Here is a 13,177-nt window from a genome sequence, read left to right on the forward strand (position 1 = left end):
ACAAATCTCCCTAGAGGGGGAGAGAGGAAACTGACCATTGAATGGGAACCAACAAAAGAAAGCCAATCTTGTTTCCTCTTTTCCCACTTAATTTAAAAAGAAGGTGCTTTGGTTCCACTTTAAAATTGAATTTACAACTTCCTCATTGTTTCTTTCAATGAGTCAGGAAAAGAGATACACTAGAAAGCCAGTGTGCTATACAGACACAGATGCACGTCCCCACCCCCCTCCGTTTATCGATGTTCATTGGGAGACTTTCTGGCTGAGGTGGGGGAGAAATATGATGAAACTTTGGTAACCTGAGATTTGGACACTTTTCTCTTTCTCCAGAGTAGCCATAAAAAGCAGAGTTCAAATATCTGCTTCCTAACTTAAATATCATTTTCTGAAATCCAAACTGAGTGTTCTACTTAGCTAAACTCACTTTATTAAAGTCATGAATGATTCTCACACTCAGGGACAGAAATAACTATTTAACTGTAGCCTTTTAAATAATTTGGGGTTATAAAACTATGATGCATCACCAGTTTACTTATTGACGTCTTTGGATACCTTCCAAACTTCCTATTCCATCTTTTAAATGACACTGGTATGTTGCCTCCAAGCATCTTTTTTTTCCAAGAATGCTTTAGGATCCCATGTAAATGTCATAAGGCTTCTTAAAAAATTAAACGGTTGTAGCCTAGTGTAATGTTTCTCAGCCTTGAAAACTTTAAGATATGTGGACTTCAACTCCCAGAATTCTCTAGTCAGCAAAAGTTGAGAAACACTGGTCTTAGGGCCTTTGTTTGAAAGTGTGCTCAACTTTAGGCAACAAATGTTTCCTGGAAGGAACATTCTCAACTGTTTCAGGGACTTGTGCCCATCACATACTTCCATAATTTCCCAAAGGTAGGACATTCATGAAAAATACCAGTTTATAGTCCATAGTATGTTTTTGTCATATATAATGAAAAAGTGGTTGTGTTCTAACTTTTCTTTACAACCATACCATGAAATATATTTCAGTAATATTCTTGTCTGTTATTGGTAACTGTTTTCTAATGTCTGAGATCAAACTGTTACAAAACTTGTAAATCTCAGGCTGATTTACAAATTTATTTAAAAGATCTGTTCAAATAAAATACGAGCTAGAGCATAGATTAAAAAGAATATTGGAGTTTCATTAGATTACTTGTGTTGCTTCTAGGGCAGGGGTGTCCAAACTTGGCAGCTGCTGGCTGGGGAATTCTGGGAGTTGAAGTCCACAAGTCTTAAAGTTGCCAAGTTTGGACACCCCTGTTCTAGGGTATTCGGAAAGATTGCCCCTACTGCTAGTTCTTTGTGCTCCCACAATAACTGTGAGATATGTCCATCCCATGCTAAATGATGAATTATTCAGTAACTGAAGGTTCATCACATAACCAGCCATTCGCCTTTAAGGCTGATTTGAAACTAGCAATTTTTCCAAATATCTTACATAAACATAAACCAAAGTACCCAGTAGTTCAAGAAGGAAAAACAGGAGTCATCTACAACATAGACTTTAACAGTTACAACGTAGGATAGACAAGCAGAAGAGTGCATCCATGAATTATAAGTAGCAGTCAGAAAACACGATGGAAACTCTTTGATTTCACTACACATGAACAATCTCAAGCATAGTTTCAACTGGAAAACTGTGAGATTCTAGACCAAACTAAATCTAAGAACACTAGGGAAATCTGGAAACTTGGTCCTCAGACAAATCAGCCATCAACAGACACATAGAGATAAATCACATTTATACATCATTGAAAAGAGATTAAAAGAGGCTAAAAAGGGAATGAAAAAGACCAGCAATTAACACCCAGATGGGCAGAAATTTACACTAGGATTAATACATGACAAAAAAGCAGTAAGCAATACCCTAATTAAAGAACTGCCAAGGAGAAAAGAACTCCCTACTAACTTGCATAGAGCAAGCTATTGTATATAACCAAACCCCATTCTTTTCTAGCACAGATGTTTGCCAGCTAATGAAACATTTGCAAAAAAAACAACCCAGCTCAGAGAGCACCAAGGACTCCATAATTTATTTAGCTGTTACTGTATCTATTATTTCCCAATTTGAACATCTTTTCCCTTTCATGTTTTGCTTGTTGTACTTTTGTGCTTTTAATCTACTTACTGGCCAAAACTGTTCTGAATGGGTTGCCTACAAAATAAATAAATAAATCATACATAAGTGTATATACACACACACACACACACATGTTCCGTTCTCCATTATGATTTTTGTGGTTTCCTTGCAGTTCTGTTTCAGGTGCAATCAAAATATGAAAGAAGGTGACCCAGCTGTGTATGCTGAACGGGCTGGATATGACAAACTCTGGCATCCTGCTTGCTTTGTCTGCTGCACCTGCAATGAACTCCTTGTAGATATGATCTATTTCTGGAAAAATGGAAAACTCTATTGTGGCCGACACTACTGTGACAGTGAAAAACCTCGCTGTGCTGGATGTGATGAGGTGAGCAAGAGTCTTCCTGGTTGTTCTTTAGTGCCTAAAAGAACTAATGAGGCAAGAATCCCTTTGGCCCAGTTTTCTATCTGCCAAGATTGGCCACCGATGCCAAGCCCTTGTAAAGATATTAACCTTGTCAAGTCTTTTTTTATACAAACAGAAAAAAAGTTAAAGATCTCCATGCAACTTTGAATTCCAGTGGCAAATTATTTCCTTTAACTCCTGAAATAATTTAACTGGTTGGCCTCCTGAAGACGCTGGAGAGTGAAAAATGGCCCTGCGGGAAACCCAGAGGTGACTTCCGGTTTTTCCGTAGTTCCGTTTTTTGCGCTCCGGAAGTTTCAGAGGGTGAAAAACGGCCAAAAAAGAAGGCTGAAGAGAGCTGACAGGGCAATGCCTGGAGTGCCCTAACAAATGGCTCCACGTGCCACCTGTGGCAGGGGTGCCACAGGTTCACTATCACTGGCCTAGGAGATGCTTTAGGGAACATTCTTGATAGACTAGTCCTCATGGATCGGGCCAAGGTTCATGTTATTGCAGCGTTTTTCCTTTCACAGTGGCCAGAAAATATTACCCCAGTTGTTCCATTGTGAGTGGTGTTTATAAGCAGATAAAACCCTTCATATAGCTATCCTCCATGAATTTATCCCCTCCCTTTTGAAAGACATCCAAAGTAATGGCCATTATCATGTCCTCTGGTAATGAATTCCACAGGTGATTTATACACTTCATGAAAATGGGCTTTCTTTTATCTAAACTTTCTATTCAGCTTAACTGAAAACCCTAGTCATGCAATTTGAAGAGAAGTACCTTCTCTGTACTTTATATTAGTTTATGCATCTCAATCAGATTCTGCTCAGTCAGTCCCCCAAAACTCCCAAATAGCCAATCCATTTCTCACAAGAAGGTGTTAAAACCCCAATAGAGTTGATAGTCCTCTTTTGCATTTTTGCCATTTCTATTATGTTCTCTTTTTAAAATGTGGGGACCAGAAATTGCATGGTATTTCAGATGCAAATATGTAATAACTTACTTTATTGACATTACAATAGTCTAATTTCTAGTTTTTGCCTGTTTTTCTAAAGGATCCTAGTATGGAATTATATTTTTCCCTAGATTGCTGTATTCTGAGTTGACATTTTTCTTGAAATACTCCAAGAATATTTTTCCTATTGGTTCTGAGTGTGAAGTTATGGATTTTCCCCTAATGTGCATTCCTTTGTGCTTACTTAAACTGAACAATGGATAATTTGTCAAGATGTTTATTATAATATAATGGTTTAAACCAATTTTAAATAAAGTTAACTATACATTCTTATCATCTTACCCAAAATAAAAGTAAACAGTTTTCCAAGACTGTTTACTTAGACATATTAGGCTTCATAGATAAATTCCACAACTATGATGCATTCATTATGAACAGTGGCCTTTAAAAAGTCCCTGGATCTCTTTTCTGAGCTTATCTCAATATAATACTATTTTTAATTGAGAACTATTTGAAGTTGTAGACCAGCGTTTTTCAACCTTGGCAACTTGAAGATGTCCGGACTTCAACTCCCAGAATTCTGGGAGTTGAAGTCTGGACATCTTCAAGTTGCCAAGGTTGAAAAACACTGTTGTAGACAATCAGAAAACTCTTAAATAGATTTTGTCCTGGTTATAACACTTAATCCAGTTGTTTGTCACTTCAGACTGATGTGTGTCTCTCTCTTCTGTTACATACTGTTTTGCCATGTAGATGGTATGGCTCATCAATTAATTATCCTAGCGTACCAGTTCAGTGAGAATTAAATTCTGTAAAATCAATTCAATGCATCGTTTGCACATGACAATTCAATTGCCACATAACTATTCAAACTATTATCCAAGGCACCTGAGGGTAGAACAAGAAGCAATGGGTGGAAACTAATCAAGAAGAGAAGCAACTTAGAACTGAAGAGACATTTCCTGCCAGTTAGAACAATTAATCAGTGGAACAGCTTGCCTCCAGAAGTTGTGAATGCCCCAACACTGGAAGTCTTTAGGAAGATGTTGGATAGCCATTTGTCTGGAATGGTATAGGGTTTCCTGCCTAAGCAGGGGGTTGGACTAGAAGACCTCCAAGGTCCCTTCCAACTCTGCTATTGTATTGTATTGTATAACAATTCCCATAAATGGGGGGGGGAGGAGGAGGAGAGAAAGGAATGGAAAGGGGAGGGAGGAGAAGGAGAGAAGAATGGGAAGTTGAGAAGGAAAGGATGACAGAGGGAAGAAAAGAGGGAGGGAGAGAGGGAGAGGAGAGAGGGAGAAGAAAGTGATGGATAAGGTACAAATATGGTGAATGGAGAGCAGAAGAGCCAATAATTGGTTTTGGGAGTTGATGGTAAGATGAATTGATGTAAACATTTAATAATACAATATGATGTTGGCTATGTAATAATATACATGTGATTATATGTTATGAAAATGGAAAAAAAACCCTTTATAGCAAAAAAAAAAACCAATTCCCATAAATCTTTAGCATTAACCACAGTTATAGTTTTGTACAGCTCTATAAAAATAATGTGTTGTTAAATGAAATTGAAATGAGGGGAATTTTTTTTTAAACCTAGGAAATTTCATTTAAAAATCCTATCTATTAAATAGAACCAACTAATATCACACAAAGGCTTGCAGGAAGCATGTCTTAGTTCATGTGCTGTGGTAGAAGAAAGCAATTGTGCAGCTAGATTAATGTGAACCTGGGTAACTTTGTCTTTCCTTTAGCTTATTTTCAACAATGAGTATACACAAGCTGAAGGTCAAAACTGGCATCTGAAGCATTTCTGCTGCTTTGATTGTGACTGTGTCTTGGCTGGAGAAATCTATGTCATGGTTAATGAAAAGCCCATCTGCAAACCCTGTTATGTGAAGAATCATGCTGTGGTAAGAAAGTCTAGCTTTGCCTAGAATAAATACTGCAACTACTGTGTAAGTGGACATTCACAAACCTTGTTTCATGAGTAGTTCCTGGAAAGACCGTTCTCCGGGAGAGGAAAAAAAGAGACAATACAGTCTTACACACTGTAAATCTTTATGGTATACTGTAAGTAAGATAATGCAGTATGTAACAACTACTAGCTGATTCCCAATCTTCCTTTTTAGATTTTTGAGAAAGTGATGGTGCTTGTAAAAGTTATCAGGGCCCTTTTCATTTGGGATTCAGAATTCTGAGCATGAAGCAAAAATTGCACTAATGGTTTGTCTATATCAGGTGTTTGATATAGGAGGGTACTCCTTCTGGTCCTTTTAGATCTCTTGATAGCCTTGAGTACTGGCACTCATGTTATCCTCCAAGATTGGCGCAACTGTTGGGAGTCAGTATCAAAGCCACTCTTTTAAAATATTTCAATTCCTTCCTATTCAATTCTGTACGAAGATGTTGGATAAGTTCATATTTCAATTCAGTTTACAGGGTCTTCTCTAATGACAACCAATTATACATTTATCATTGTAGGTTAGGTAGAAATTCAGTGGAAAGGCTGGCATACTGCCCGGAGACTGTAAGGATGTGGATGAGAAAAAAACAAGACTTACTCCTGCAGCATACAAGATTGGACTATTATAAAACGTAGTACGTGTTCTAACATCAGCAATATGATTATTAATTTATATCTGTCCTTCTATGATGTTCTGAGCACAACTTTGAAATCAGGAGGGCTATGGCTCAGTAGTAAGGCATGTGTTTTGCACTTGGATACAGTGGTGTATTAACCATTAAGCAAACTAAGCACGTGCTTAGGCACCAGACCCAAAGGGGGCACCCTAAAGTTGAGAAAGAAAGAAAAAACAATGAAGATTTGTACAGTGTGTACAAAGGAGGGGGGCACCAAGATTGTCGGTGCTTAGGGCACCAGTGAGCCTTAATCCGCCACTGCTTGGATAGTCCCAATTTCAATTTCTAGATAGAGTTGGAAAAACTTCTGTCTGAAATCCATGAGAGCTGCTAATTGGCAAATACTGATGATTTTGGACCATTGATCTGACACAGCATGAGTTGTTGCATTGTAGTTAAGGGACTGGTCGAGGATCAGGAAGACTGGATCCTAAGATGGCTTTCAGCTATGAAAACACTTTGGAGCGTTTATTTTCTTAATCCAGGAAGGAAGATCCCCATGTAAGACCCCATAAGCTCCTGGAGGAAATATGGCATATAAATCAAGAGAACTTCTTGTGTTCTGTATGGGAGTACCTGTAAATAAATACTACAAAAATACAAAACAGGGTAGGCAAGTTGAACTCCAAAGGTCTTATGTGACCACTAAAACTCTCTCTGAACACAGTTCCTGAAAATTAGCAACACAGTTTTTCCAGATAGGAAATGAGAAAAAAATTGTAGCATAATCCTTCAAATGGGAAGGTGGGAAGCCAAATCTCCAGCCCCAAGCCAAGAAAACCCCATGCTCTTAACACACTGTTGCTCACTTTCTATCATTATTGCATGCACACGGAAAAGTTTCTTTGAAGAACTAAGCAAAGCAGCTATTTCCATAAGCAAAAAAGCTTGCTCTATGTACAATGTAATCTTGAATAGAATTTATCTCAGTGAGACAAATCAAGCTATTGCTACATTTAGAATTGCTTTAAAGCAAATTCAGAGCAAGAATAAGTGAGCATGTGAAAGAAACATGAAGATCAGAGAATAACACTGTCTAGCACATAAATGTTCATGTTTGAAGGATAGTTGATCATAAAAATATAAGATATGATAGATATATGTTGATGAATTGCTTTGTTTGAACTTTGAATTTGCAGGATGACTTCAGATCTTTGCTTTTTAGTCTGGTATCTAAGCTTGTGGAGTATACAATTATTGTGATATTTATTTTATACTTGTGTTTCCATGAAAATAAGACAGGGTCTTATTTTCTTTTGACCTTCGAAATAAGTGCTTGGCCTTATTTTTGGGGAGGTCTTACTATTTTTGCAGGAGGCCCCTTAACCTCGGCCTGCGGATCAGCTGATCCAGAGAGGATCAGAAGTTCTGTCTCTTTCTGGCACACTTTTATCAACCCTAGCATCGCTGCGCCTGCCACTCTTTTTGCAGATGCCACTAAGAGAAGGGGCACAGTAGCTAAGGTTTGCGGGATTGGCCTTTGTGAGGCCGTTCCATGTGGATGACAGGTGCATGTGGGGTGTTTGGGGTATGTTCCCCCCTTCCCCTCCCCTAGGAAATTGCAGGGACCAGCTGCACATGCAGTTAAATATTTTAAGGTAGGGCTTATTTTAGCCTTGCACTCAAAAGCTCAATTGGGCTTATTATCCAGGGAGGTCTTATTTTCAGAGAAATGGTATTACAATTTTATGGATTGTATTTCGACTTTAGTGAACTGCTTTGAGTCAGCTATGCTGCAACATCCTAAAAGCCCCAGCAATGAATGAATCCCAAGAAAAGCACAAACTAAACACTGTATATGCAGGGCTGGAAAAGGGCGTATGCATGTGTATGGAGAAACAGTCCATCCTCTGCTGCCTGCATAGAATTCCTAGCTCTGTCTATTGTTGGCTTACAGAATTCCTGTACTATAAAATAAGTTGGAGGCAAAGAGATAAAAATTAATACAGACTACAGGAGTGAAAATTTGAAAAGGGAAGTAACCATTCTAACCTCAAAATTATTTCATTGCTCAAAGACTTTTGTAAACAGCCAGTCATGAATAAGTTTCCTACATATATATCTTCAGGGAAGGAGCCAATTTCATCTCCATGGGCAACCTGTTCCTGCAGAAAATTTATGGCATACCTTCTTTGTCTTCATACATTATAGACAAGTTCTGCTCTGTAGTGTCAAAGATAATTGGGGGCTAAGCTATAAAGGGCTTTAAAGATTGTATCCAGCATCTTGAATTGGCTGTCAGTGCAACTCCTACACAGTAGTAACAGACTAATGTGGCAGAGTTAGATTTGAGTTATTGATAAATGGGCAGCTGCATTCTACATACAGAGAGTCTTCAAGCATCTGTAGAGCCCATTGCAGTATTTGAATCAAGTTTTAACAAGGGTATGAGTGCCACCACTAGCATCTATTCCAGGAAAGGCTGAAACTGGTATATCCACTGAAATTGAGCAAAGGACTTCTTAGCCATGGGTTGTTCCACAGGTAATATCCATTAATCCAGGCTAATGCAAATTGTCCTTTCAGATGAAACATCCTGGAAGCAGCCAGCTTCTGAATTAATAGGTACTCTATCTGCTTGCTTGATTCTTAGCTGATATTACCCCTCTTCTTCTTGTGCCATATCTATCATCGGATGTTGGGGATCATGTTGGCAATCCTATTTTTATCAACAGCCACACAAAAAAGTGTTGTTGAGTTTTGTCCAAACCAGTCCCTTAGATTTTGAAGCCATGATGTTCTTCTTCTGCCTGGACCTCGTTTGCCTTCAATCTTTCCTCGGAGGACTAAGTATGCCGTATTTTTCTGGGTGTCACATCACATGTCCAAAATATTCTAACTTTCGCCTTTTTATGGTTTTGATTATTTTCCTTGGCTTTCCCATGGTAAGAGGGGGGTATCATTGCAAGGGGAAAGAACTGATATGCTAAAAATGCATATGCATTTAAGCGCACTACAAGTAATCATTGGCATTTTTGTGTCATAGATCTAGAAAAGTTCACTAATTTCAACTAGTCAGTTATGTTGTGTTGAATATTCTTGTCTTCATTACTTTCCAAACTTTGAAAGAAATGAATGTTGATTTTCTTTACTACCCAGGTCTGCCAAGGCTGCCACAATGCTATTGATCCTGAAGTTCAGCGTGTGACTTACAACAACTTCAACTGGCATGCTACCACAGAGTGCTTTCTGTGCTCCTGTTGCAGCAAGTGTCTGATTGGCCAGAAGTTCATGCCGGTGGAAGGAATGGTTTTCTGCTCAGTAGAATGCAAGAAAAAGATGATGTCCTAATGGGAAGGAAACCAAACTGGGAACCAAGTTTTGCCTTATTTCAAAGTCCTCTTCATGTCTACTGTACTGGGGGATTTTTTAAACAAAATCAAAAGTATTAATGGCAGAATCCAAAGATTTTTATATTACTAACTTGATTGCTTATGATTTGAATTCTTAGGCACACCTCAGTGCTCCTGGTTTTTTCTTACAGGATGTTTTTCAAGATAGGGACTTCAATGTATTAATACACTTCAAAAATGTCCTATAGATGGATATGGTACCTCAGGCCATTAAATTGGACTGCATTTTCCATTATGAATAGTTATTGGATATGAGAATGAGTCTTGATGAGACTTGTGATGAGATATTGTGGAATCCCACAATATCTGTTAGACCATTGGATTTGTATCTTGTCCTATAGTCCTCAGATTTTTCTTCTATATTTGACATTATACAGACCCTTCAGTAACAAAATATTGATTGGATATGTTGTAGATCTTATGCCTTATACTGACATTTTCCAACCTAATGCATTCAAATGTGCTTTGTTAAAATTCCCACACTTGCCAGTTAATAAATACACCAGTAGTGTCCCTATAGTGTGAGTCTCATATTGAATTGTACTGTTTTAGACTCCATGAATATATGCATTCATGAGCAGAGCACTTAGTACTCCATTTATTGCAACTCCCTGCATGTGCCATTATAGCATAGCATAGGAATTAACACTTTTGATATTTTTATATCAGGGAGTTTTTAAAGGGTGACATGACATTCCAACCACTGAACCCTTTGCCTTTAGAGCATTATAGCAGAATAAGGTATGTGATAGTGGCAAATATCTTTAGCTCGTGTGTAGGATGACAGTGGACATTCGTTCCCCAAGCTTGTGGGTTGGTTTCCAAATATTTTGATACCAGGCTAGGTAACTTCTTTAGGGGATAGTTTTTGCATGGTGGTTGACTGTGTGGTGCATTGTGATATGGGAGCTGTGTGTTGGAATACAAACTTTTTCAGATAGCCATTGTGGAGAAAGACTGAAGATGTTACTTCGCCTGGTAACAAAATGTTCGGAAGCCACCCATGAGTTCAGATAACAAAGCTCCATACTCGCAGTAAAATGATAGTAGATACTTGCATCAGCAGGCAGCAGCCTTCAAGCATAATTCAGATGATTCTTTTGAAAGCCTTTTAGCTCTCATTACCACAACAGATTGTAGAGCTTACTAATTCTAGCTGATGCTGAAAAATATTAAGCAGCACCAAATATAATTAGTATTTATGTTAGAGACGATGATGAAGTTCCAGAACTGTAGGTAGGACATGGACATAGAAAAAAAAAATATCCTGGAAAAAGGAAAAGGCCAGCTGTGATTTTACCAAACAAAGTGTCTTAATTTAGTTTTCAATAGACTTTGGGGTCAAAACACTTGACATTTGCCATTATTTTTCAATATTTGCTTAAGTACACATTTTGCTCTTTAAGCTTGGAATGTGAACCTGTAGGAGCCGGATGTAAATATGCACTTCTCTTTTCATCCTGGTTTTTCAGGAGGTTGGATTTATTGTTGAATGTGGCCAGTTTGCCTTGGGCAACGTAAAATCTTTGATATTAGGGACCCAGTTGCCTTTTGTTCCCCAGATTAATGATTTAATTTTTTGTAATCAGCATATCAGCAAATCCAGGATTTTGAAATCTTCATTAGCACTAGCTCTTTTTTATTTGTGTGTGCGTTTTTTTACTGCAACATTCTTAAAATATCAAGAGATCTAATTAATTTCCTGAGCAATGAGGACATGGGCTGCACAATTCCAATGGACTTTTGAAAGTACAAAAATTCAAACTGCTCTCTCATGCTTTGCAATAGCTCTGGGTTTGTTACTTCCCCTTATATTGTGTTGCTGAATCAAGTTAGGTCAAAAAAGCCATTTGAAGGACCTTCATTTATGTAGAGTATAAATTGCCTCTGAAGCTGACATAGAGGCTGTCTTTGCTGGACATCCGGTAATTCCCAGATCCTTTTTCTCTTCATGTATTGTAAGGAGTATTTTTTCAATGTGATGTTTGTTGTATGCAAGCTGATTCTGTTTTAGAATTCTTAAAACAAATCCACTTGAGTGAAGACGGTTTCCAATTGCTAACATTTGGTCAATCAAGAGTCCCAGAGATAAGATATAGTAAACATATCTCTGTCGTCCCCTCATATATTCTAGAATCTATCCAATCAAACAGTAATTAAAATAATAAAATGCATAAATGGGAACCTAGTCTTTTGCCAAACAAAGGGCCAACGTTCTACAGTACTTTGTTTCTAGAGATGTCCCTGGACTTGGTCTGCAAATACAGACTACAGGATTTGGGGAGAGGTTGCATGTGTCTGTCTTCCAAGAACAAACCTTGGAAACTTTTAAGACATATGGCAAAAGATCCAAAGAAAAGGATGGCCTCCAGGGCAGGGGGGGGTGTTACTTAAAACCCTGACAACATATGCATTTCCAGCCCCAGAATTCCCAAGCCAGCATGGGGAATTCTGGGAGTGGAACTCCACACAACTTACATTTTCCAGGGCTGGGAAAACCTAACTTAAAATAAAGCAAATGCATGTGTGTATATAGTCACAGAGAGGAAGGTTGCCAGATTGTAGGGAGCATTTAAAGGGATAGAAGAAAGAGTGAGGAATAACTTTACCCGTTTGCATTCTAGTCAATTATAATTTCATCATGGCAATTATTTTGTATATGGACATGCTTTCTCAAGAATTTGAATTGGCAACAGCTGTGATATATTCTAAGATGTTCAAATCTGATACAGAAAAATCAAACAATCCTGAACTTTTTTTTTTGATGAATTCACCAGAAATTGAAGTGAGTAAAGCAAGAAGTTGCCTCATTTCATATCTGCTCAACCAGTGTCTCATTTGACATTCTTTTGAGCAGTGGACGCTTAATAACAACTTGGAATGTACTGAAAATGAACATAATAGCTGAACGTCTTTTTTCCATAAAATAAAAAATTCAGGTTTAGTATCCTGGTGGGACTGGTCAGTTCCTTTATGTGAAATCCTGTAGAGCAGCTGTCAGTTTGTATAGGAAATATGACTCGGTTTGATCACTGGGCTGACTCAGAGCTATGTACCAAGCTTAGGTTTTGTGTGATGTAATAAGTAGCATGATAAATGTAGGAAGATACACACAAAAGACTGTGGTGGGGAAACGGGTAGAAGGTTGGCTTTGTAAACCTTATAAACTTATATATCTCAGCTCTTCTGACTAGTAACTGTATGCATATAAGAAATGCTGACAAATAAAATAAATTGCCGGAATTAAATTTTCCTTGCTTTAGATTGTGTGTGTTATATTCTATCTTGGCCACTGTAATGAGCATACTATTCCAGCAGAGGGTGATGTGCTCAAAAGTTTAAAAAAAGAGTTTGTTAAATAAATTGAAATTAAACTTTACTTCTATGTTAAAAAAAACAGCCCCTTCCTTTTTCATAATTCTAGACCCTTAATAATAGTTGCCTGAATAAGTCCTCCCATAGACTTATAACATATATGTTGAAGTTTTATAACAACTATATTAATTATATTAGTTACTTGGTTGTAAATCAGATGTCTGTTTAAAATTCAGTGATTGTAGTATGTACTGTATATAATCCAAGCTTTGATTTCAGTCTGAGATTCAGTTTAAATAATTTTCATAAATTATAATAGAAATTCACCACAATTTCTATGGCTAATTTCTTTTCACAGAACGGGAGAGAAAGTAGCAGATACAACAGTCCCT

The 13,177-nt window shown here is 37.7% G+C and overlaps 1 protein-coding gene across 1 annotated transcript in view; it reads left to right on the forward strand.

Moving 5' to 3' along the window:
• Positions 1-12,718, forward strand: part of TES (testin LIM domain protein) — a 33,813-nt gene extending 21,095 nt beyond the window's left edge. Inside the window, exons 5-7 of the mRNA XM_081958617.1 lie at positions 2,274-2,489; positions 5,229-5,387; positions 9,217-12,718. Of these exons, the coding sequence (XP_081814743.1) occupies positions 2,274-2,489; positions 5,229-5,387; positions 9,217-9,408 (567 nt within the window). The 3' untranslated portion in view covers positions 9,409-12,718. The remainder of the gene's footprint in view (positions 1-2,273; positions 2,490-5,228; positions 5,388-9,216) is intronic.
• Positions 12,719-13,177: the final 459 nt, after the last annotated feature.

Source organism: Natrix helvetica, assembly GCF_964273705.1.
Source record: "Natrix helvetica genome assembly, chromosome: 6".
Lineage (NCBI taxonomy): Eukaryota > Metazoa > Chordata > Lepidosauria > Squamata > Natricidae > Natrix > Natrix helvetica.